The 25,646-nt window shown below is 41.1% G+C and overlaps 1 protein-coding gene across 1 annotated transcript; it reads right to left on the bottom strand.

Moving 5' to 3' along the window:
• On the bottom strand, positions 1-25,063 carry LOC139227113 (heparan sulfate glucosamine 3-O-sulfotransferase 3B1-like). Its single transcript, XM_070858179.1, has 2 exons — positions 24,296-25,063; positions 1-656 (listed from the first exon to the last, which is right to left on the bottom strand). Exons 1-2 carry the CDS (start codon positions 24,877-24,879, stop codon positions 38-40), a joined length of 1,203 nt encoding a protein of 400 aa, XP_070714280.1. The 5' UTR covers positions 24,880-25,063; the 3' UTR covers positions 1-37.
• Between the last annotated feature and the right edge of the window lie 583 nt (positions 25,064-25,646).

Genomic DNA, 25,646 nt, shown 5'->3' with positions numbered 1-25,646 from the left:
CATGTCTTTATCATAATTACATGAGGTTGAATTGATCTTAGTCCCAGCCAAAGTTCTGTCCCGTCATTTGGTAAAATTTCATGTTAAAAGGCCGGTAGAAGTCTCTCAGCCTCTGAACCACCTCTGGGTCAATGTTGGGATGGGTTCTGCCTTTTGTTTTGCCCAGGCAATGGGGCTTGCTGCTGCCCTCTGGCTTTTTCAAGCAAGGGAAGCCCTTGGTCTGGTTAAAGTAGAAATGTTTGTCTGTGATGATCCTTTTCAGACCCAGAAAGTCTTGCACCTTGGCGAGTTCTCCGGCTGGGTCACTGATCAGCCTTTCTCCACTCACAAACAGAATCTGGCGCATTGGGAAGTACTGTAGCCAATTCTCCAGATGCTTAGCATAGATGCCGATTTGGATGGCACTCCACGAGGTGTCGATCAGGCCTGTAGTCCTGTTTTTGAAGGTCAAGCTCTCAAAACTGGGGATGTCGGGTTTTTTGGAGAGAGTTTGCGTGTAGTCAGAAATAGCCCGAGTGACAGGGTCCCGAACCACCACTATTAGCTTGGCATCCTTAGACATTGCATAGATTCGGGCAGCTGCCTCCTTGGTAACAAAGTAACTGGGAGTTTTCTCCATAGTGATTTGTCCATCCAGTGTTTTAGGCATCAGATCCCTAAATAAAAAGAAACATACTTTGGTGAAAAAAATTGTCTGAGGAATAAGATCAGAGCAATGTAGATTAAAGAAGTCATAAAACTATCAAAAAATAATTATAGTGCTGTGTATACCCCTCAAAAGACAGCCTGCAACAGCCTTCTGCCAGTCATGTGACTGACAATTGGCACTTATTGACCTCAAAAAATTCATTTGCTGGTGTCTTAATGGGACCAGAACAACACTAGGAGAGCAACCACTCATTAAGCACAAATAAAAGTAATTCTTGGTTAAATTGTCTGTGGTGAGGTGTGGGGGCAGGGGAGGAGATGGGACATACATATATATATTATATATATATAATATATATATATATATATTGTATATATTATTATATATATATATATATATATATATATATATATAATATATAAAACTTGCACTTATATAGCACGTTAATGTAGTAAAACATTCCAACACATCCAATCCAGAGTTTATGTAATGCCATTTGATTAATATGATAAAAAGGAAACTACTTAATATACTCTTAGAGTTTACTGGATTGTCATAATGCCCTCAATTCTGAAACTGCCTCATTTTATTGAAGGCTATGACCACTTGTTAAAACTAGAATATCATTTGGCTCAGCCTTGGACAACGTGGACCATTTACCATTCCTCGGGAGCCTATCAGCAAGGGCAGACATCGTCCAACACTGCCTCCAGTGTGCCAGAGTGTGTTTGAAGACCAGGACCTCAAATCTGGCATCAAGCTTATGGTCTACAGGGCAGTAATGATACCCTCCCTCCTATATTACTCAGAGATGTGGACTATCTACAGCAGACATCTCAAAGTGCTGGAGAAGTATCACCAATGCTGCCTCCGCAAGATCCTGCAAATGCACTGGAAGGATAGATGCACCAACATCAGTGTTCTCGCTCAGGCCAACATCCCCAGCATCAAAGCAATGACCACACTTGACCAGCTCCGTTGGGTGGGCCGCATTGTCCATATGCCCGACAAGACTCCCTAAGCAAGCGCTCTACTCTGAACTCCTACACTGCAAGCGAGCCCCAGATGAGCAGAGGAAATGTTTCAAGGACACCCTCAAAGCCTCCTTGATAAAGTGCAACATCCCCACCAGCACCTGGGAATCCCTGGCCCATGACCACCCAAAATGGAGGAAGAGCATCCGGGAGGGCGCTGAGCACCGAGTCTCATCGCCTAGAACATGCAGAAATCAAGCGCAGGCAGCGGAAGCAGAGTACGGCAAACCAGGCTCCCCACCCACCCTTCAACCACTGTCTGTCCCACCTGTGAAGAGACTGTAAATCCCACATTGGACTGTACAATCACCTGAGAACTCACTTTGAGTGGAAGCAAATCTTCCTCAATTTTGAGGGACTGCGTATGATGATGATGGTCAATATCATGGTTATTGCAATCAATAGCCATTGCAGCAATTCAACAAAAATAAAAGCTCATGGTGATTTAAATAGTGATGGTTCCTGAAACTGTTTTGAATGTTCAGGTTGCTGCAAGTCCCTTTCCCACCCAAAAATGAAGCTTGAATGTTCTGACAATGAACACTCTGCCGCTGTGAATTTTTAAAGAGGTTCCTTCCATATACAAGCTACCACTGTCAAAATATATTCTCTGAATATTGCCTCTACTGGGATTTCACACACAATGCCCAACCATTGAGATTGTTTGATTCTAATATGATAACTGCTAATAATTATTTTCTTGGACAATTATAAAATAAACAAAATAAGGTTCAATTTATGGAAATGTTATACTGCACAGAGCAAGAGCCCATGTTTCTTCATGTTATATGCATCACTGTTGAAAATTTTAGATCTTCCTGTGAGAGCATACACAACTGATTGTGAAGATGAGTTGTGGATTGTCCAACATGGGTATGGTACATGAGCATCATTCGGAATACGAACCCACACAAACACTGACATGCACAGTCAATTCATGTTAGTCAACTGAGCTGTGAACAATACATCAAGCCCACGAAATCCCAAGCCAGGGGTATATTTTAAACATGCTACTTTCTGCAACTCAATAGCACCTCCCAGTTCCCTGGTCTCTACCACAGAGAGGGATAAAAGCAGCCAGATAACGTTCATGCCATCAACTCCAAGTTCCCCTCCAAGTCACACACCATCTCATCTTGGCCTGAAATTTCCACAGGTCTTCTCTGGTGGCAGATCACTGGAACCTCCCGGACAAATGGCACAAGTAGTTAAAGTGGCATTTGACTCAGTTTCTCCAGGATTTTCACAGATCTTCTACCAAAAGGACAGCAGGAGAACTCCATGGAAACTTAGGGCCATACTGCCATTCATTCATTATTTCTGGGTCAAAAACCTAGAAGTCCCTAACTAAAACCATCAGCACAAGGACTGCAGCGGTTCAAGGAAGAGAAGTCCCATCACAATCTTCTCAGCGCAACTAGTGATGGACAGTAATGGGGGCCCACCTCCTGCTACTGTAAAGTTCTGATGCTGTAAAGTGCTTCTGGGTCAGAATTTCTGTAAACTGGAAAGGCGATTGATGCAGTGGAACTATGGTGAATTTGCACATTTCTTGCAGCTGAACTTCAGCAAAATTGACAATTGCACACGATTCAATTATTTAAGTCTGTTGGCAAATCAAAGTACACACCATTCCTGTGAAAATCAACAAGCAATTTTTATCAAAACCCAATCATTTGAATTAAACAATGTAAACACAGCAAAACGGGAATTTAGCACTCAAGAAAATTGAATCGCCGAAATTTGAACTAAGCAACTTTGAATTAAGAGGAGTAGACTATACTTCTTTCTCCCTGAAATTTATACAGCATATCTAAAGATGTCTCAAAGTGCTTCGTACTATGAATTACTTTGAATGCAACTATTGGAACACATGTTCCAATGCATTAATCATGTTCGTTTTATTGCATGATCTGCATTGGCTTTGTTAATTTCCTCGTAATTATATTTAGGGAGCACACATTTGTTAGCAACTTTCAAGAAAAATCTTCATAATTTAATTTAATGAAAATTTCCTTGGGAAAAAAAACAACAGCATTTTCTACTAATACTTGTAAAGATCTGTCTTAGTCTAAGAACAGATTGGCCTACTTTGCAAATTAACTATAATACTTGGAATCCTGCCACATTAAGACACGAAGTTTGGGAGAAATAAAATGCAAAGTTCAAGACGCAATATAAAATGAGCAAGAAGTCCTGGATCTTTCACTATTAGAGAAAGGGAACAGGGATAGACAAAAGGTATCAAAAGCAGGTGGCCATTTTATAATCCAATCCCTAGGCCGTACGCCTTTACTGGAGGTTTTGTCTGCACAGAGGGGCTCTGTGCTAATCTGCTAATGTTTCGCAGAGGGACATTCACTGACTATTGTCAACAGGAGAGGAGGGGATTTGCAAATGTTTGATTTTTTTTTATTCAACTGTAACAAATCCTCTGCAGTGGCAGGAATCTAGCACACCTTCTGCATAAATATTGTGGAGAGATATTCACTGGCTGCCCTCAGATTAAATAAAAAGCTAACCAGTGAGTTAATGTAAAAAAAAAAGCTTGACAGATTGTAATACTCCTAAGAACAAAGTTAAAAGGAACAGCGAGAATCCAGTCTGCTCATTTCCATCAGTCAATCATATTTTAGGTTCTTAGAACCTTGGATTGGTATTAATGTCATCTTGCCAAGGGAAAAAAAACTTTAACATTGCACTAAATAAAGATAGCTGACCTTTAGCAAACAATAGGTCACTAAAAAATGTTCTATTTGGATAATATTTCAATGAACTGCAGATAAAAATTGGCAAATCTTTGTATTATGGTCCACTTAGTTCAGTAATTCAATTAGTAGAAATGTACTGTGAAGTAACTGTATTTAGTGTTCTGAGCATTATTTTTTTAAAAGCTGTGGGACATTTCATGCAAACAGTAATAAAGAGAAAGCATTTGGTGAATTAATGCTTAGGATCAGGAGGAATTAAATATTCTTCGTATCAACTTTGAAAAATACTTAATCGGCAGGCACTAAAAAGATTTTTATTCTGTTTATTTACTGATATCTTGCGTCACGGCACTACTCTATACAAGAACATCCATTAATCTTTCTCAAACTCAAACACTGATCAGCTATTTGAAGCACTGGAATTTGGATTCAGAGTTCTGCATTAAAACACATTTACTAATCACTTTTAATGCTTCACCTCCACCCTTCAAATTCACTATGTTTATATTCCATGTAAGATGCCTTTAGACATCTAAGGGAGTGTTTTCATGCTGATGGCTTGTGTGAACAGGACTATTTAAAGGAAGGGTCTTATCTAAATATACAACTTAATTCACAGCCCTCTGACAATCATAATATAGACCCTTAGCACATGTCACCTCACTTGAGGGCTGGTTGTTACCCAATTCACATTGATGTGAAGGAGTTCATTTCTGCAGCAAATTTGTGACATAATTCAGGTGTGAAGTCACCCAAATCAAATTTAAGCACAAGACCACTGGCACATTGCACCAAGTGCAGTATAACTCCAAGCAGTTTAGAGCAAAACTTCAAGCGTTTCCATTAGCTCTTCTGTAACATTAACATTGAACTGCCATTTTAGCACTTATGGAAGGTAGAGTTGGCTTGGGCCTTCTGGCTCAGTGTGACACTAAGCAGCTAATATAAGTTAAAAATAAAATTATATTTTATAACCTTTGTTATTTTATAGTGAGGTTTAACAATTTGACTAAGATTAAATTCTGAAAAGTAGCAGGACACAGCAGTGACCAACATGGACAAAATACAGGAATATTGACACGCCATCTGCAGCTAACCTCAAATATGTGAATTACTTCAGCATAATATTCCTAAGCATTGCGCAACTGGAGAATGTCCATTGTTTACAGTTGACTCATCAATAAACCGTAAAACAATTTTGTACGGCTCCCACTATAATATTAGAGTAGATGCTAATGTTCACTTACGCCACTAGAAGCAAGAGTTCTGGCAATGGCTTGAATTTAAATTTTAAAAATTACCCTGCTATAAACTTGGGTAGGATTCATTTTAAGCACAATAGCCATTTGAATTTAACATTCTGAAAAGAATAAAGTGAACACTTACATCAACGCATGCTAAATGCTTGCGTAAAATGTCGGGGGGAAAAGTGTGTGGTCAGTAATAATCTTGCTTGTGATTTCAATGATTTGAAGGCAACAAAAGACTAAAGAGCCTGATTCACCATTAGATAAAAAGAGAGACTGCATCGATATGATTTATAAGGTATAGTTATTCAGAGATTTCATCAGCAAATAGATGTTCTTTCACATTACTTCGGTCCTGCTTTCAAGTCTTTTGTTTTTTCCATTTACTTTTCAACTCCAGCAGACAAAGCTATTACAGGAAGCGAGCAGCATCCCTCACTAGCCTCTTTTATTCTGGAATAGTATACCTGGTTCTATCAACAATTGCTTGGCAGAGGAGCCTCATCCTATACTAAATAAGTGTCATGCACCACTCAGAATTTTAAAAAGATGCACTAATGCTTTGAAGATGTGCCTAAACCAACCAAACATCAAAAGACAGTACTTCAAGATCCATGTCAAACAAAGGTTCATTTAAGTGAAGAGGTTGACTAAAGCAAAACAAGTTTCTCTGAACATAGACATGTGAGTACAGCTTTAATCTGAACAGAAAGTTTTGATCTATGGTTTTGCAGCCAACCTATTTCATTGGACCTTTAAACATCACAAAATGTTAAAAGGAGGAAAAAAAACAAGGATTCTTTACCCACCAGCTAACCTTGGGCTTGATTCGAATCAGTGCTCAGTCATTTTAATTTGCTCTAAGCCATTCAAAATTAATCAGGTATAATGTTCAATGAATCAAAGAGCACACGGCAATCAGGACCTAGCTTTTGAGAGGAAAAGCCCATCAGAGTTTTCAGGGAAGCTCAAGTTTTGAGCAGCCTGCTGCAAAACTCAAACACTACTGACGTGTTGATCATTATACAAATATTCTGATGCATACACTAGATTTGTGATGCAAGCTTTAATAACATGGCTTTGACGTAAATTATAAATGTGTCAGGTATTGGCAATGCAACGAATACATTGATTGTATTATAGTTAACTGGGAATAAAGATTTTACCATTGCAACCTTACTCTAAAAGGATCCTCTATTTTATCTCTATAGTGATTCAACCAGTACCCAAACAAAAACTCTAGATCTCATTTCCAAACTAACACATTAAAGCCAGCTTAATCTAGACTCTTATTTTTACCCCAATCCTTGAAATAATTTCAAATATTACACCATCAATGTACAAGAATATTACTGGTCTCAACCAATAAAACAGAACCAGACATTCAATATCACTTTTCTTTAAAGGTTTGATTCAAAGTATTAAATTTATGACATGTGCCATAAAATGGATTTACAATATTTTGCTTTATGGCAAATCAGTCATGAGGAATTACTCTGCTATTCCACCACCTTAGAACATAGTTGGCCTGGACACCCAGCTTTCCATCAGTTAGAAAAATAGAATTTTTGAATTGAACTAAAGACTTGTTAATAGAAAACTTGCTTCATTAATCGATACTCCTAATAGGTGATGTCAAACGACAGATTACAAAAGGGAGATTTCTCTTGCTTACATATGGTTTGTACCGAAAGACGGTAATGTACAAGTGAGCAGACACATGGTTTGCCAAATCAGAAACTCTCCAGTCATAAGGCATGGGCTATATGTATTTAAAAGATAGAGCATGTCAAAGCTTGTTCTGGAAAGAATCTGAAATAGATGAATGTCTTGTGATGAACTACTGTATAAATTCAATTAAGGCAGATTAGCCTTTTTAGATCCTGGTGCACTTAACTTGTACAGTCCTGTCAAAGCAAGGAACACCTGTGCTTTGCATTTATATACTTGAATATTAAGAAAGAGCATTTGACTACACAAACACATGCACAGTACTCCTACAGTTGATGGTAAAGCAGAGCAATTCTAGAGACGCAATAGCAGTAGGAACTCATCTATTCATGGGCCACACGAGATTCCACATAGTCGCCACTTAAATGTTAAAACCATAGAAGCACATTCCCTCTCTTAATAATGGTCTCCACTAACTAGTCGCCAGGTTTCAATGGGACTTTCCCAGCAAGGCAGCATCAGGTAAAGTAAACAGAGGAGGACTACTGTGAGAACATTGTATGGCGACAGTCTCAAATTTTACCTGATCTCTAAGGGAGTGAGACCTTTGGCGCAGTGGTAGCATTCCCGCCTCTGAACCAGAAGTTCCAGGGTTCGAACCCCACTCCAGACAGTGCCAACGAGTGGAGTCGGAGCTCTGGCTTTGAATTCTGGGTTGACATCCAGCGGGATACTCGCATCTGGTGAGTGTGGCCCCCTCATCGTATGGGTTGTGGAAGCCCATAAAACCCTCCCACTGTATAGGACCAATCGGCTGGTGTAAAGATGGTTACAGCCGTGGAAGGGGCATTAATCCAGCCAATCAGACGGGTAATCAGCCTGCAAATCCTTCCACTATTTCACACTGTTACCCAAAGAAAAGGCACAAAAATGGTGATGACCTGGTCTCCAGGGGGTGAGAGAACTGATTTGGAGCCAAGCATGTTGGGAAACATCTGGCACACACTCTTGACTCAGTGCACTGCTGCTCAAGTGCCCATGTACAGATTGATTATTACTTGAAGTTACTGAGCACTTCTTAGAAAATTGGTGGGTTGCTAGATTCCATTCGATAAACAAGAGTGAGCACAATGAGCTGCAATTTCTAAATTTCTATTCAAAGGTGAAGTAAACTGCAATTCCTTAAAATTTCAAGAGGCTCCAATCAGAATTCCTCTCTACTAGGCTGGTGATTTACTGACATTTTTGCAAAGCCTTTGAGGGATTCCAGAAACGAAGCAGTTTAAAAATTGTAAAAAAGGTCAAGTGAACCATTGTCTGCCTGTTGACGTAAACAGCTGTATTTTAAACATCGAAAGGCCATTTTCTCAAGTCAACGTGCTTAATTGAAAGTTTCAAGGGGTTTTTAAGTCAATGCATTGAGGGAGGGCTCTGTCACAATCGACAATTGATGACTTGTAATAGAGTTCAAAAATCCATACTCCATTCACTGCTGGAAAGGACATTCTACTTTCCCACAGTGATGAGGCTCGCAGTATTTCATAGCATGACTTGAGCCCGCTGAAGCATTCGTGAGGGAAATATCACGCCAGCATTGTCCGTTCTTGCCCAGGCTGCGAGATAGAGTGCTATACAGCAGTTATGTAACCCTCCTAAGGGAAAGGAGGAGGAAATAATTGTTTTGGGTGTCTCATGCACTAGAAAATTACACCATGTGTTTTGCAAAGGATGCTGACAGAGATGCCTATTGTACAAACAAGTCTTTCCTCTCACCATCCCCCTACTGAAGAATGCAATGTGGCAGGGAACCTCAGAAGGAAAAAATGGGCTGAATTAAAAACATTAAAGATATATATTCCATTGTTGAAAAATCTTAGGCACAAGTATAAAATGGTGTTCTTAGGTTAATGCTATATATACTTTTACATTAATGGAGGAAAATTATAGTCCAGGCCATTCGTTACTGCAACCAAAAGGCTGTGTTTGTGTGCTAATGGGCAATGGCCACTTAGCACGGACTTTTAAAGGTGGGGTGATTAATCTATTTATCTTGGTTGTTTGCCAGAGGTGTTAGTAACCTGGTACTGACCCATCTTATCGCTGAAGAAAAACAGGAGCATATCAGAGTGACAGCAGTTTGGGGCCTCAGTCAGAACAAAGCTCTTAACGCTCTTTTTAAAAAAAGGTTACATTTATAGCATCTGATCAGTCTTTTAGCAGATGTGCCCTGCCCACCTCGGGAGGCGGCGATGAGCTGGTCATGCTACGCTTTTGGGGCTCGACGCTCGATTGAAATTTGCTGAAATTCAGTCCGCAAAAGCACAATCAAGCTGGGCGGCAAACCGTGCTCAATGTTGCACCTTGTCACCCATGACTTGTGGAGCCGCCTGCAAGTGCTTCCGCTTTCTAAAATGCATACTTGATGCAAGCTGTGCAGTGCGTGAACTCATCAGGTTACTATGTGAATTTGTGGGTCATCCCATAATATATTGCACACTTAAGAAAACAGACAAGACTGCCCCTTAGTCAACTTCAATAAATCCACTGCTTTTGTTTTGGCCTGCGTTCAATTAAGAGTTTCAAGTAAGTTTCCATCACCATCAATTTCCTCCGGTTTCCCAAATGGTTTGGTTTGATATCATTTTCAAAAAAATGATTTTAAAAGTAATTGATTGAACCCCCCCCCCCCTGTAATTTTAAAGGCATTATCACCATTGTCTCTCCAAAGAATGTTGTTCAGTCACTGTCAAATAAACAATTGAAGTGAAAAATTCACAATTTAAAATAATTTCCACTACTTAGCAACTTTTAACACCTGCTCAAATGAATAGCTCTGAACTCGGCTGCCACCTGGTTCCAATGCACAGTAAAACAATGCTAACCCAGTCCAGGCTTGGCAAAAAAAAAAAGAACAAAATGCTGGCTTGTTGGCCTCCAACTAACATTATAGACGGTGTACGCCATAATACATCACACAATGCCACGTGTAGCATAACCTCATTGTTGCTCGATGCATTATCTGCCCTTTAGTATTTTAAATTGCAGTGTACCACTAAAAATCAGCTCAAAATAGGAATTCCAACTCAAGTGCATCCAAAGCGGAACTTGACACCATTCTGAAGCATGGACACCAGATGCTGGTATTACATTACAAGGTTTAGCAGAATCATTTGTGGTTCTTCACAGGTACCTCCTGTGCAATCTTCTTAGATTTACTGCTTTTGCTATTGGTCAAAAGCTGCTGATTAGTTCTTTATATGAGAATTATATTGATCAATCAGAAGTTTGCAGTTCAAGGCACTGAACTGATCCATTTCATATCTTGAAAGCCTCCTTAAAATTATAACTGTTCTTACTAGCTGTAACTAACTGTTGGGAGTGGTGAATCTCAGGACACCTTCTCCAGTTATGGCCCATTGACACTTTGGGTGCCAAGCAGTTAGAATTGCAGTCATGTGCATGCATAATGAATTCTGAACAGTCACGTTCAAACTTCCTTCTGCTATATTATATGATCATAAAAATAGTCAAAGTATTTTTACCATCCAACATCAGAGAGTTAATTATCTCCTTTCATGCATTACTTTAGAGATGCTGTGCCTCTGAAGGTTTCAGCTTTCTTGAGCACAGCCTGGATTATTTTAGGAATGGGTATGAGGGGAAAGAGCTGGAGAATTCACTCCAGAAGATGGAAGTAAAGCACATTGGCAAATACACACACACACACACACACACACACACACACACAGCGAGGGAGCGTTGTCCCTTTGTTCCTTATTTGCTGTGCCCAAATTTGAAGTCAGTATCACCTGTATCCAAGGTGCCCACTTGAAACCGGCATTAGGCACCTTGAATATACAAAACAGTGGTTCAAACTCCAATTTTAAGACACCATTGCAAATTAGCCATGCATTGTCAGAGCACACACCAGGTCAACAGCAAGTTAACCAGCATTCTTAAAGGCTGGAGGCTGCCCACAGAAGGATATGTAAAAATGTTATTCTTTGCTTGCTGTGGATCCAGGACGAGCAAAAGTGCTGCTTCTGGCTTCACCTAAATACTGCAGGCCATTGCCGGTCAGGGCTCACCCCCTCCGGTTTACTTCCCACCACCCCCCCCCCCCTCAGAAGTTACCAGCTCAGGATCTCAACCAGCTGAATTTTCCAAGGCCCAAATCCAGCAAGCTGCATTGGGACCCCTGAGTGGCGTCCCGTGCCCACTGAGTTTATGGAGGGGAGGTTTGATTTCTAGTGAATCTAGGACCGACGCTATCAAGCTTGCGTTCAAGGCACAGCATTTGTTTCATGCCAGTTTCCGATACTGCATGAATTTCTCGGTCCCTGGATTTGAAACAGGAATTCCCAAACATTAACTTGACAATTAAAAAGTGGTTTTGCTTTTGCATTCCCCATGTTTCATGCATGCCAACACACTCAGCCCATTAATTGGGAGGTGCTTATGGCATTGCACCATGGTTCAGTAATGTGCATTTATCTTGCACTGACCCATGACCAGTAATAAAAAATATGAAGTCATGATTTTAAAGATGGCAGCAGATAAAACAATTCATGCAGCAGCCGATCATTTTTGGTAAGAATGTCACAGCTGTTCTATTTATTCCCCCTTTCTCTTGCCGTAGGATTCTTACCCTTGGCGTTGCGATTTCCACATCAAGCTGGAGTTTTGCATGTCACAGGGCCCATGCAAAATCTTCCACATGTGTAGACTGATTCAGTTACATCCCAGATCGTCTCAGCAATTGCATCTCATGCTTGGAAAGTGGGAGAAATATTACAAGACTGTGGGAGGTTTTAACTGTGGCCAAACTGTGCGAGTATCACAGTCGGAGGGAGTGTTGACATTCAATTTCTGCTGTTTTAACAAGAATAACTAAGATTATTCTCTGCCACTGTTCCTTTGCTTGGCTGACATCGCCATGGAGAAGCAACCAATTAAAGCAGAATGTTTCCATTTAAATAACTGCACAACTGTCTGACGCTTGTTAGGAAGCATCTCAGAGTCCATGAGAGACACACTGGAATGAGCTACTGAGGAAAACATTAATGGCCTGTCATATTTCCAATGTAGAATAGTTTGTACTCAATGACAAGTATCTTTTCAAATGTATCATAAACCAAAATAGACCATTATATTGGCAACATACATTAGTAAAACCACACAATTTGAAGCCTTCTCATCTGCACCCGATTAAAACGGTGACCATAGTATTACATGGAAAAAGAATTGAACTATTCTTTAACCAATGTCAGATATTTGAGAACTATTGCTGTTACAAAATTAGTGAGAACTAATTATCCACATGATTTAAACCTCAATAGCAATATTTTACTGGAGAAACATCAATCTTCACACAACTTAATTTATCGCCCAGGTATCTTCATGGGAAGAAGCCTTCGAGGTGTCAGATACTATTACAACATTTTGGCCAACATTAACCTGCATCAGTTTCCTGGTAGAATAAAAGGAGCTATTTATGCTGAGTCCGTGCCTCTTGATGAATAGATGAGCCACTGGAGCATTAAGAGTTAATAATTGATACAGGTCTAATGAAAGTCATTTGGGTCTGGTTGTAATCTTTGCCTTTGGTGTTTTTTTCTCTCCTTCCTTAATTTTGTGAATAATCATCAATGCTGGGTTGCATATAGTTAAAATGAGTGTCCAACATCCACATTAGAAATCCATAAAATAACCCTTTCATTTGGTCCATAAAAAATATTTATTGTGGTGCATTAGATCTACAGATCAACTGGCTTATTTTGATACAGCTGACTTCAGCTACAGGGGAAAGCAAACCTTAATAAGGAAGAAGAAATATGCAGAGAAAGAAGTTTGATGAGGGGGGCTGTTTAAATGGTCATGAACAATAATTGGTGGTACACCATGTGTGGAAGGTTTTCTGCCGACATGGGTGTTTGACATGAAGTTCCTGTTGGACTGAATCGCTTTTGTTTCTGCCTTCAGCAGGAGATTCCTATCTCGCTCAGCCATGTTTTCCCAACTGTTGTGGCCACATTCAGTGGTGGCCGGCAGGGGCCAGGCCACCCCAGTAGCCTTACCCCTCCCCTCTCCCCATGTCCCCCTTACAATTAGTCTCTGTAATTCAGAATGAAAACAATCCACTGCTTCTCAGTGAGAGATGAAAGGAATTTGTGCAGCAGAAGTAATTTCACTGCTGTGAAGAGGCCACTCTAGGCATTGTGTCCAGTTAAGGAGTTGGAACGGGATTGGCTGACAGAGGTTGCCATGTGATTCTGCTGCTACCTACTGTTTTTATGGTGCTTAGGTAGAGCCTGTTGGGATAATGATCACAAAAGAATACAGGAGAGAAAGTAATCTTTTAATGCACAGAGGAAAGTGTTTTATTTATACAACACCAGTTCCTCCGTCGCCTTCAGACTTAATTGCGCGCAGTAGAAAAAGTGTTCTTCATGCTGAACATTTTCGAAGGAAATCCATTGTCCTTTGCCTCACAGTGGCCTAATTACATCAAACTTTAAACAAGCACATTTTATGCTTCGAGATCACAGCTCTTAGGGCTATATTAACTTGATACACTGAATAAACCACTCAAGTTTACCAACAGTACGTAAAGTTAGTCATGTTGTAGAAAACAAGCAAAAATAAAAATGGACAAAAAGTAAAGTACAACGATAATCGTTTGGATTCTTACAATCTCATACCTGTGATTTTAGAAATATAGAAGTTAATCTTATGAAAAAAGAAAAACATATGAAGTAGAAGCCAGAATGCTTTATAACCAGCAGCCAGTTCTGTACTTCAGCTCCTCTGCACATCTATAGCATCAATTAAAAAATTTGAGATTGAAACTCAAACGAGGTCCAAATTCATGTTGTGCAAATTAACCTAAACTTAGGTTTTGAATTGTTTATCTCAGTTTGACACATTTCAAATTATTCTGTTCTAATAGAATTCTCCTGCAATTTACATGTTTAAAAAAGTGACTACGTTTATTCTGCCAACCAAAGTTTCAAAACAAGAGATTAATTGTTTATTTAACTAGATGCACTCAACGTGCTTCCAACAAACTATCAGAACCCCTCAATGCTTTTTAATGCAAAGTTATTTCCGAAAGCAGAGAAGTGATGTGTAACCCAACATTAAACCTGTCTAGCCTTAAAGTCTGTTCCGAGCAGGAGAGGTGGCAGTCAAGCAACTAACAGAAAACACAGTTTAGTTACTTTGTTCTTTAAACTACAGGATATTAGCATGACCTTTCCCAGAGTGCTGCTGGTCCAGTTGTCCATTAAAAAAATCCAGAATGTAAGGCTAATGAGGCATTTGGGTCAACAGCCCGCAGACCAGGGAAAGAATCAGGGTCAAAAACTCCAGTAACATTTTTTTTTAAATCTTCTGTGTTGGGTGTGCAAGAAAGACACAAATGCAGATCAAGATAAACAAAAGATGGGCAAATGCAATCATTTCTCTAACCCAAAAAGATCCTTCATCTAATGGATTAACTGTGTGCTATTAATGACAGACCTTGTACATCAACAGAAAATGGGAGAGAATGCCCTTTTTGCATTATTACTATACATTTCGTCAATGTTCCTGTTACTTGCAAGAGTCAAGAATCTTTGCTCACATACATACCCACACTCAAGCCTTGCATAAGTTTTCAAAATACAAGCTATAGTAATACTATTGCAATTTTGCCCATTTAGTTAATAAGGAAACCATGTGAGCCTGGTAGATAATAAAAATAAAGTTTAAAAGGTGAAATAAAGGATAACGGTAAAAGTCTCAAACTAAAGCAGTTACCTAAAATAAAACTTGCTAATGCACTTATCTCATTCTATAATGTCCCTTGCCAAATAAAGCATTGAATAGTACAGATTCATTCTTACAAAACCCACTGGAAGATATTAGCTATATCTTTGCAGTTTTTAATACAATTCAATTTGATTAAATATAATTGACGCTCTATTAACTTAGCTGAAGTCGAGGGCAGCTCAACAGAAGTTAAGTAGCAAGGGTACTGTGTCTTTAAATCTGTAGACTACCTTTTCCAAAGATCAAATCCGCAATTTTATTTTAACAAATTTACCAATAACTGACTAGTCATCTTAATGTATTTAAACAGATTTAGCATTGGGGCCATCAATCAACTGTTTTACAATAACATTTCACAAATTGGGTAACAAATATTTAGAAGAAGTATTTTCACTATGGCTTACTAAGAAAGAAAAATTCCATGTTAAAGCATTTGATCATAGATGAGCTGGATTATGAGGGCATTTTCACAATACAGTATGAAAGCACAACAACCACTGTAATCCTAAACTGAAACTGCAACAACTAATTCAGGTGGAAGGGAGTTCACTACAATACAAAAGATGTCAGAATTATAGTGTCCATTGCAAGGCACCAATGATAATTACTAAGTGAACTTGAAGGCAAATATACTATTGTGGGAAGCTATAAGCCGGCATTAAGTGCAGTTCTGAGCAACACATTTACTGGTACTGTACAAACTACAAACATTAGGTCAGCTTCAGTGTGACTGCCTCGGGGGATATTCAGGACAGTGGCATTTACAAATTAAAAACATCACTAAACACCTAGTAAGTCACTGATGTGCGGATAGTGTAAAGACTCATGCCTTTGGTTACACAAATATTTTTCTGGTACTCATGCAAGCTTGCAAAGCCTCACTGGTCTCTTTCCATTTGATAAATTGATTGTCAATGGTAAGGCAGCTGACTGACAGTCACTTTATCACCTGCAGAAGGAATTTTGAAGGTTTTGAAAGTCTCTTTGTTGCTAGTTGTAGAAATTGGTGTATTCCTCTTCCTTTACAATATCGACATCACTATAAAGTTCAGTAGATCATTAATTATATACAAGAAATTTGTTGGGTAAGGTACTGATCACAATTGGTGAACTTGATTGACTTATTAAGTTTTGACATCTTAACCTAATCTGTAAAACAGAGAAAAATTTCCAATGCACTGTCCAGGTAGTTGAATGAGAGAAATCTTGCAGCAAGGACTGCTTCAGTAATCAATGGTAAGTTTTGTTTATTGCCATTTAAACAGAGGTCATGGGAAAGATTTCTTCAACTACACATATATATATATATTATATATACATAAATAATATAGTCAGAAAAATCCCCCTTACAAGTTTTAAAATTAATTATGAACTCTGCACAATAGTAATTTCTCCTGCAAATTTGTTTTAAGTCGTCACTATCTGTACATTTACTTGATTAGCATTATTAGGAGATTCTGCACAGTCCCGTTTGAAATGCTGCAGCTGTCTGAAACAAATTCCCCCGATTTTCAGTAAAATGCAAGTCTTACATGCTTTACGAAAGACCACTGAAAGCGCAGCAATTGAGCAGTTTGTTATGTCCTTCAGCCTCTTTAATGCAATATAGTGGGAAAACTTCTGAATACTGTGCCAAATGTCGGAGTAAAAAGCATGAGGCACAGCTTATAATATTAACATTCCCTCCACCATACAACAAATCCACCACAATTAATGATTCCGACTCATTAAGCAATTTTATATTATTCAACTGGTTGTCCTTGTCTTATCTATAATTCTGAAACAAGTTCATGTCCTGTAAGTTACTCTCCTCGTCAGCAGAGCACTGGTCCAGGTAGGTTAATTACTGCTAACTGCAAATATTAAACCTCCAATGCTTGTAAAAACAAACCTCAGACTCACCCTGGTACAAATACTTCATATACAACTAATTAAACTGCCGATATTCGGGCTTTTTGCTATAACCTGCAGATAATCTGAGAGACAGGCTAATTGCTCTGAAATATAACAAAATACATTTTAACCACGATAGAATTGCTGTATCCCCCACAATGAACCTCATCAGATTCTTGGTCACTCACTAGCACACAGCTACTCACAGTAGAAACAGTCCCACATTTTACAAAGTCAAAATGGTAAGTATTAGGTTTAATTAAGGAAATAACTGTAGTTACTAAAATTCAAGTCAATGGAAAACTGTAGCGGTGTAATTTAGTGCAATGTTTAATGTGCAAAAGGTTCTGTTGTTGCCCATTCTGTGTGAACAAACATAAAAGGAATCTCTAAGCATTCAGGTAGATATCTAGTGTTCAGTATAGAAAAGTTGGTCTGTATATACAAAACACTTATGTAAATGTGCCTTTTGTAACTCCCTTGACAGTTAACAGGAGATACACAAGGAGCTTACTCTAATGGGAGCGCTAGTTCTCTAAATACAAACAATGTATTGAGTATACATAGTTGTTAACCTATATACTGGCAACACATTGGGTCTGTCAAAATGGGAGTACCTCTATAACTATAAGATAATGCAGTTTTACTGTGTTCCCAACGGTACTCTCCTCTGGTGCTTTTGTAATTCAATTAAAATTGAACCGCAGCTATATAAATTGGGAAATATCTGGCTCATTGACTGTAAACTTTCAAGACACTGACAGAATTTGTCAAACTTGATTACAACTACAAATCCTCAATGTTTCCCCTTCTCCTTGTTGAAGCTTCATTACACAAGGACGCCAACTTCAACAAGATGAGTGTCAATGCCCTAAAATGGACACAGAGTTCTGTTTCCTGGCAATAAACACTCCTCAGCTTGATCAGCATAAAACTGACGCAACAAAATGAAGCCTTGATTCAAACAAAAAAACTTTGGCCCTGTGATTTTATGAGGAAGTTAGAATGTATTTTGCACACTCGAAATCTTGTTGACTCAATGGTGCAATTCATTATGATTTCCATTCAGTTTCTGACGAGCAGTTCATCGCAGGCAACTCAGGAGCAAGACTGATGCAATGTCCTTAGTCAGACAACAAGATTACGTTGCGATTGTTTATCACATATATCCCTACAGAAAGACTTGGTGTCTATGCACATCCATTTATTATTGGAAGGATGTAAATCCCTCAGGAGTGGACTCGTATTTGGCTCATCAGCAATAAGAATGGCATAATTTGCATGTAGCCCTACTTGCGGGTTTATTTACCGACGGGATTCCAATCGGGTGATAGCAGCTGATCCCACTAATTAAACAAGGAACCCCCCCACACACACACACACACAACCACCTCCCCTCTCTTTTTCTATTTCCTTTGCTCCATATGCTAAGTGACAGCCACAGCCATGTCTTATCAATGAGCCCCCCTTCACTCACTGGGCACAGATCCTCCTTAAAAAACGGTTGGACCAAGTCGATGTGGCTTGTGAAAGATGATTTCCTTCCTATGGGAGCTTCTAAAATAAAAATAAAACGATTCTTTTAAAATCACTTCTCCCCTCGCCGCCATAAAAAGAAAATGATTAGCCACCAAAGAAATGCAAGCTTAAGAGAGACGCTTTTCCTAAAAAAAAATCTATCTACATTTAGTAATTCTACACATCTTTGAGGGGGAACCTTAACAGCAAAACATCCTTCCTTCTAAAAGAGAACAGTGAACATGGATTAAATTAAATACTTTTGCGGGCGATCTCGCTAACCGCGACCTCTCCCATAACAGGGTTTGTTTTGCTACAGTTCTAAATCAGGCGAAGTTTCAGGGTGCTAACTCCTCGCGTTTCAACTTGTACTAAAGTTCTTCGATTAGAAACTTTTCTAAAACTTGATTTTATTTGGGGGAGGGGGAAGGTGGTGGAATTTCAGGTTCGCACTGGGCACAGTATTTATTGAATGTTCCAAACCATTGAGCAATGTCAGGTTACAAGATGGGAACCAGAAAGTGGGTTCCGCCAACACGGGTTGCCGTGCGGGCTGCGTTTTGAAACAGAAATGCACCAACGATATAACTCGTATATCAATCCCCGTGACAAAGTGATTAAAGATTAACTGCAAATTCAGTAAGTTATTGAGATTTATTTGCTACTTCGACGTTCAATTCTTTAGAAACCTGAATTGGACAAAAAGTAGTTTTGATCTGCAGAATAGATTGTATTGTGCTTTTCATCGGAATATGAATATCATCACAATGTTATTAGAAAGCAGGACAGGCACTTTAAATGGCCAGATAGATTTTGAGAGTGTGTTTCAAGAGCCCAACAGGTGAGGCAGCAAAACATGATCCTCGGAGATAGGGTGGGGTTTGTGTCTGTATTCTTGAGTTTCTTCTTGCTGAGGAGAGTCACCACTTGTGGATTGTGAAATGTCAAGTCTTCAAAAGCCGCAGTAGCGCAGCCGGAGCTCGGGAGCCTGGTGGTGGCAGCACTGACCATCTGTCTGGGCAACTCACGGGACACCGCCAGGGAGCTGCCTCGCCTCGCACCGTCTGATCGCCAGCTATTTTTAATATCCCAAAAAGGACGAGGGTTTAGACCGGCCCCCTCCCCAACTCTCAAAAAAATATATAACGAGCATTAAAAAAAAAATTGTTTTAATAGGCGGTCGGTTTAAGGGACCAAACTCCCAGTCAGGCACGAATTTCGATAGCTGTGGAAAAAGTCCTGATTTTAGGAATGTCAACCAATTTCCTTTGCCTCAGTTCCCGTACAGTCCCTATCCAATTATTATCTGGAGTGCAATGCCAGCGCTCTCCCTGAATGGCAACCGAACCCTAATACAGCAAGAGCAGGCGGCAGAAATGTACAACATACAGCCTGATTAATAATAAATTCATACGCCCCTTGCATATACTCTAGCTTACTACACCAGCGTTATTTATTGTTCAGTTCAGAGGACCCCCAGTTTTCGGGGTCAAGATTCAAATTAAGTAAAAAAGCAACAATGTTGTTCCAAATCGATATTTGGGCAACTTTTTCCTTCCACTGCACTGTTGCGAGTTTACACCAGGGTTAAGCCATCACTTTGGCTTTATTAGCAGCTCACTCGCCGTCATAATTAGCCGGCGCTTAATGTTGAGGCAGAGTCTGGCCCGGATTACAATTATCTTCCAGCTAAACAAAAAGCAGCCGGCGATGCCCTGGCAGATGGACTCTTGTTTGTTTCTTTTGCCACCTCCGTCCTGGGTCTGGCAAAAAAAAACTGCGTCGTGTTGTGACAGTAAACAGAAACATACTACAAGACTCTGGTCCGAGTCCCAAAGCATCCGCCGAGTCCAAGTGGCGACTGGCTAATTTTTCGTCACTGTTCCTCAAACCGGTGCAGATATTCGACCACAAACAATGGGAATGGGGTGGGGGTAGGGGTTTCATTAGGTTGTGTTTAATTGCAGTGAAGCCAAATACGAAAAAGTAATCTGTATATTAATCCGTCAATTTTACTGGGACAAATAATGGGAATTGATTTATATGAACGGAAAAATTATTTCTCAGAAAGCTACTCTTTATTCGATATGTTTGTGCGCCCTTGACTATTAGGACAACTCGCTTATCTATACAGTATTGTACTTAAAAAAGGAAAGGGGGCCTGAAATGTGATCGATCTTTTGGAGGCCTGTAAACGTATTAAAATTCCTTTTAAAAAGGACTCTTAGCTCTGGTTGTAAAGCTGGGAGTTTTTCATTCAGTGACATGGCTGATAATTAGACATTGGTTATAGGAGGATCTGAAGTTGTCGAGCGTTCCCCCAGGACTCTCTCGCTACAGATTGTTTTAGACAAAGTACTGATAACACGGAAGGAGGATGCACACATTTGGGGGTTTATTTTCTTTTCCTCTTGATGTTGTTGGTTAATGTTGATTTACCTTGCACTCAATCCAAGTCAACAAATGAGCTGGCAGCAGCGCAGCTTGAGTAGAGCGCAGAAATCAATAATAGCATGCAACACTTAAATACTCGGCTTGCAGAAATTCTGGACATTTGGTCAGCTTCGCTCGCTCCGGGCTGTAACCAAGTAAAACAGACTACAGAACAAATACATGACAGGCTATTCCCAGATAACGTGCTCCAGTTCTGCCATATAATATTCCAAAGTCTTGTTTTATAGTTTGACAGAAAATGTGGAGATTTTTTTAAAATGTAGCTGGTAGCCAACAGTAAACTCCATTATAACTAAAAAAAAACTGATTGGTGAGACTGTAATGTATTAAAAGCAAAAGCAGTGTTTTGAAGCATCGCCTGAAGTAGTTCCCAGTTCCCCCGTTCCCAATACTGATTGCAGCCGCGCGTTGGGATTTTATAGGTGCAGATTATGGCTCCACTTTAAGGGACGACAAGTATTTAAGCACGTCTGTAGTTACATTTACTCCGGATGATTTTTTTAAAATTCTTCCCTTCGGGTCAATTAAGTAAATAATCCATAAATCATATAATAAAGCAGCATACAATTCATTACATTTTAGTAAGTTACACTCCACGTCAGGACAATGATTTGGGAATAATGATTATAAAATGCGTGATATTTTTATTGCACTATTCTCAAAAGCGGGCGAAATTACAAACAAGAAACTTTCTCCAACTCCATGCAGAGAAGTATTTTAATCATACACCAAACTTCATATCAAAGTCTTCCCCCTCAAGGCAAGTTGAACGTTTCTGGAAACAGAAGAGAAGTAGATGCATTTGTTGTGTGTGAGAAAGATCAGAACGAACCCCCATCAGATTCGGGAGATCTCGCCAGCTCTGATCTGACACCTTGTTTTCTTATCTTAATTGAAACAAATCTTTCAGAAAGAATGGGGAATAAAAGGAACGGGTCGTTTCATCAGCAGGTGAAATTAAATCAACACTCCCCGATGTTTTGAAAACGATCAGGAGGTCGAGATTGCGATTTTATTTTCAGATTCGAACCCGTCTACAAAAGGACTTCTCTCTCTTTGTTGGGCTGTTGTGACGACTCACGCATGGAAGAAAAAGTGGAACTATTCGGCATAATCGGTTCATCTCTCATCGCCTTCACCCCCGCCCCCTTCCCTTATAACATGTGAAGGTTTAAAAAAAAATCCACAAAACACAAGTGTTTTAAAAAGGGAAACGCAGCTGGTTTTGAAATCATTTTCCATTCAATGTGTGTTATAACATTTGCCCCACCACCCCGCCCCCGCCAGTCATTGGGCCGAAGTAAGGGAAGCTTTAGAAGATGAGGTAAAGCGGATTAGACAACAGTCATCGGCGAAGACAACACAATTTCCAGTAATTGTCAATTCTGATCAGAACTCATTGGAAATCATTCGCTGAGGCAGTTCTAGCGGCTAATGCTTGAGTATTGTCTAAGCTGGACAAATGGGTGGAAACTAGTTTCATCCGTCAGATCTCCTCTCTTGTTGCGTCTGTTTCCGCGTAAGTTGGGGTCCGGGGAGGAAAAAAAAACACTTTTTAGGACGTGACAGGAATGGTTGCATTTTTAATCGGGAGATCAGACGGTAGGCTTCGCAGGTGAGGTGAAGGCGCCAGTGTATGCCGGAGCACGTGTTTAAAATCAAAGGAGAGCAGCCAAAAGTTACACAAACACTGATAGCCCATCAACTGGCGGGGGCGGAAGATCTCGGACAGCAAATTGGTTCGGGGAAGATTTCGAGCTGCTGCCCCTGGGAAGGATGGGAAGCATGGCTTTCGGTCAGACTGCATTCACAGAAATCATAGGCTGAGGCAGAAAGAGCAGCAGGTTCCGCGAGAGAGCGCAAAATCTCTTGTTTCCCCTGCATCCCGATTTATTCCCAGGGCTTGTGTTACTGAGACGTTTCCTGGCTTGATGGATTCAAGTTAAAACACTGCTGGGGTTCACCTTTTGAACCGACACAGTATCCCCTTTTTCCTGGCCCACTATGGAGATCTATAAAAATATAAAGCACATTGCCCTCAGCTCCCTATCGTTTTAACCTAATGAGTTCTGCACCATAATTTATCTTAATGCTCTCTTACCCCTCCCCGCTTAGGTCACTCCATGCAGTGTTCACTAAAAGAACATTGGAAAATCAACAGCACGATTTGTGCTGAAACTCCGACTGAAGCAAGCTCGAAATACAGCAGTTTAGTTACTGCTCTGAACGAAACGCTGAATTGTGTGAAATGGTGCGAATGCTCATACACTACACATGCTGACATACTGCAGTTACATTCCAACTTCAGACCTACGTTTGCCAGAACGCACCCTTCCACGGTCGCAATGAAGCTTTGAAGGTATAAATCACTCCTTGCTACAAGGTGCGTTGTACAGCTGGCGAAATCCCCTCCTTTGCATATGACAAGTAGCACAGCAACTTTATCATTTCGTACTGTTTCTCTTATACCGTGACGGCATTCGCCTGACGATAAAAAGGTAAATAATTCCGCCGGTCGGGATGTGCAAGTTAATTAAAATTATTTTTTAAAAAATTACATCAATTTTAAACCATGTGAAATGGAGACAGTAAGCAACAGACATATGCTTGATTCAATACGCATTGTATATTAGAGGTCAACCTGCCTCTCTCCCAACTCTCAAAGATAAATCCTTGTACAGAGAGCGGAGATATAAAATGCCATGCATCATAAATCGGCTGAGAGAGTGTATTGAAGCTCAGGTTTATTACATCAACCATCAGGAGAAAAATCGGTTTAACCAATATTTAAAAAAAACAACATATTCACGCTGCTCAACAAAAGATGGGATTTACAGTTAACCCAAGTCGGCTTCAAGCAACTGAATATATTTTATGGGGGGCTTGTACAGTATCTAGGGGTGTTCCGAAGCAAAGAAATTGAGTTTTGGCGGACGGCACACTTTGGAAGAGATGCAGCCTGTTGGTGCTGGGCGGAGATGTGCCCCAAACGCGTTGGCATTCGGTGCCTGCTTTCAGAGCACAGCCTGCCACATCCGCAACTATAGAGTTCAGTTTAAAGTCAGACATTAAAAAAAAGATTCAAACCAATTGCCCCCAATATCAAGCGAGCGCTGCTTTGCACCGTCAAGACCCCCGAGGGGAGTCAGTCACTGCAGTGTGTCTGGTGTGCAGTGGTCGGTCGCACCGCGATCGCCCGCCCGCCTCTCAGTGCACAGGAGTGGACGGGCTGACAGACGGTCTCCTAGTCCTCAGCCCGGGCTTAGCATCCCTCCCCAAACCAGCAGAAGCCCCCTCGACACTTACTTATACCACTCCATTCCCTTATCGTAGTGTCTGTCGAAGAAGTGCGGCTCTGCCCCCACTGCCCTGATGTCGGGATGGACCCGGAGGAATTCGAGCAGAGCCCGGGTGCCGCCCTTCTTCACCCCGATGATGATGGCTTGCGGGAGCTTCTTGGCTCCGTAGCCGCTCAGGTTGAGATCAAAGGGTTTCTGCGAGTGTCCGCCGGCGGCGGCCGCCGTGGGGCTCTCCTCCTCGGTCAGCTCGGCCGCCGGGTCGCCGTCCTGCAGCAAGTCTCTGGAGGCGGACCTGAAGGCGAGCCCGTCCGGGGCGGTGGCGGCCGAGAAGCCGGGCGCCGCCTCACCTGCCTGTGGCTGGGCTCGGAGCAGCAGTCGGGAGCGGAGCTCGGACAGCCCGGCTCCCGACCCGGCGGCCGGCTTCTGACGGGCCGACTGGGAGAGCAGGCTGGGCACCGAGTCGCAGAGGCCGGAGCAAGAGTAGAAGATGTAGACCCACAGCAAGAGCATGGTGAAGAGCAGCAAAAGTTTCTTTCGTAGCGCGGCCGGGGCAGCGAAATCTGAGTGATACCAGCTCAGACTACATTCCATGCCGTGTGGAGCCGACTCATTGTTAACCAGCCACAACTCCTACAGAAAGTGCAATGGGATGATCCAGTAAACTTCCATCATCTAGAAGCGCAGCATGTGAGCGCTGGATGTCCTCAGAGCGGTGACTCTGGCCACATAGCCAGCCGAGCTCCGGCTGGATAATGGCCCAGTCACTTGTATCCGCTACTGACTGCGGGCTGACTCTGCCGCTAATTCCCCAGCTCAATATTGCTGCCCGACTACTTGATGGGAGCCAGCGGCTGATTGGCGTCTCCGGTAGCCAATCGCCAGCCGCCATACATGTTAATGAGACAATCAGAGGCGGCTGATGCTGGACCCGCCCACTGCCCGCCCCCCGGCCGCCAGTGCGCTTTCCTATTGGCCCCTGGTCCATCACCGAAGTCATCAAAGGTAAACAGCCCAAGTGTGAGTGTTGGATCCACCTGGCGCTGAATCCCTTCTAACTTTGCAGGCCGATTTAATGGCATTCCTCCCTTCCCGTCGCGCGGACCATCTATCACGGGATAAATCACACGCGAATTTAATTTGGTGGCCCCATTTGGTAAAAGCTTCATCCCAAATCAGCACGCCTTACCCAGTGAAACATTTACCCAGCCTCACCACAACCGCGCACTAATGTGTCAGCAAGTAGAATGCTAAAGCTGCATTTAACACACGAGGACCAGACTTCCCTTGCTATTGATGGAAAGGATAGGCTCGGATCTGAAAGATAATTTTACCCAGAGATGGCTCCTTAATCTGGTGCA

Source organism: Pristiophorus japonicus, chromosome 16, assembly GCF_044704955.1.
Source record: "Pristiophorus japonicus isolate sPriJap1 chromosome 16, sPriJap1.hap1, whole genome shotgun sequence".
Classification (NCBI taxonomy): Eukaryota; Metazoa; Chordata; class Chondrichthyes; family Pristiophoridae; genus Pristiophorus; species Pristiophorus japonicus.
This window is presented reverse-complemented; position numbering and strand designations above follow the sequence as displayed.

Coding starts and splice junctions, on each gene's coding strand:
- LOC139227113 (XM_070858179.1), bottom strand. CDS start 24,879: ATGGAATGTAGTCTGAGCTGGTATCACTCAGATTTCGCTGCCCCGGCC. Junction 657..24,295: donor AAGGGAATGGAGTGGTATAA/GTAAGTGTCGAG, acceptor CTTTTTATTTAG/GGATCTGATGCCTAAAACAC.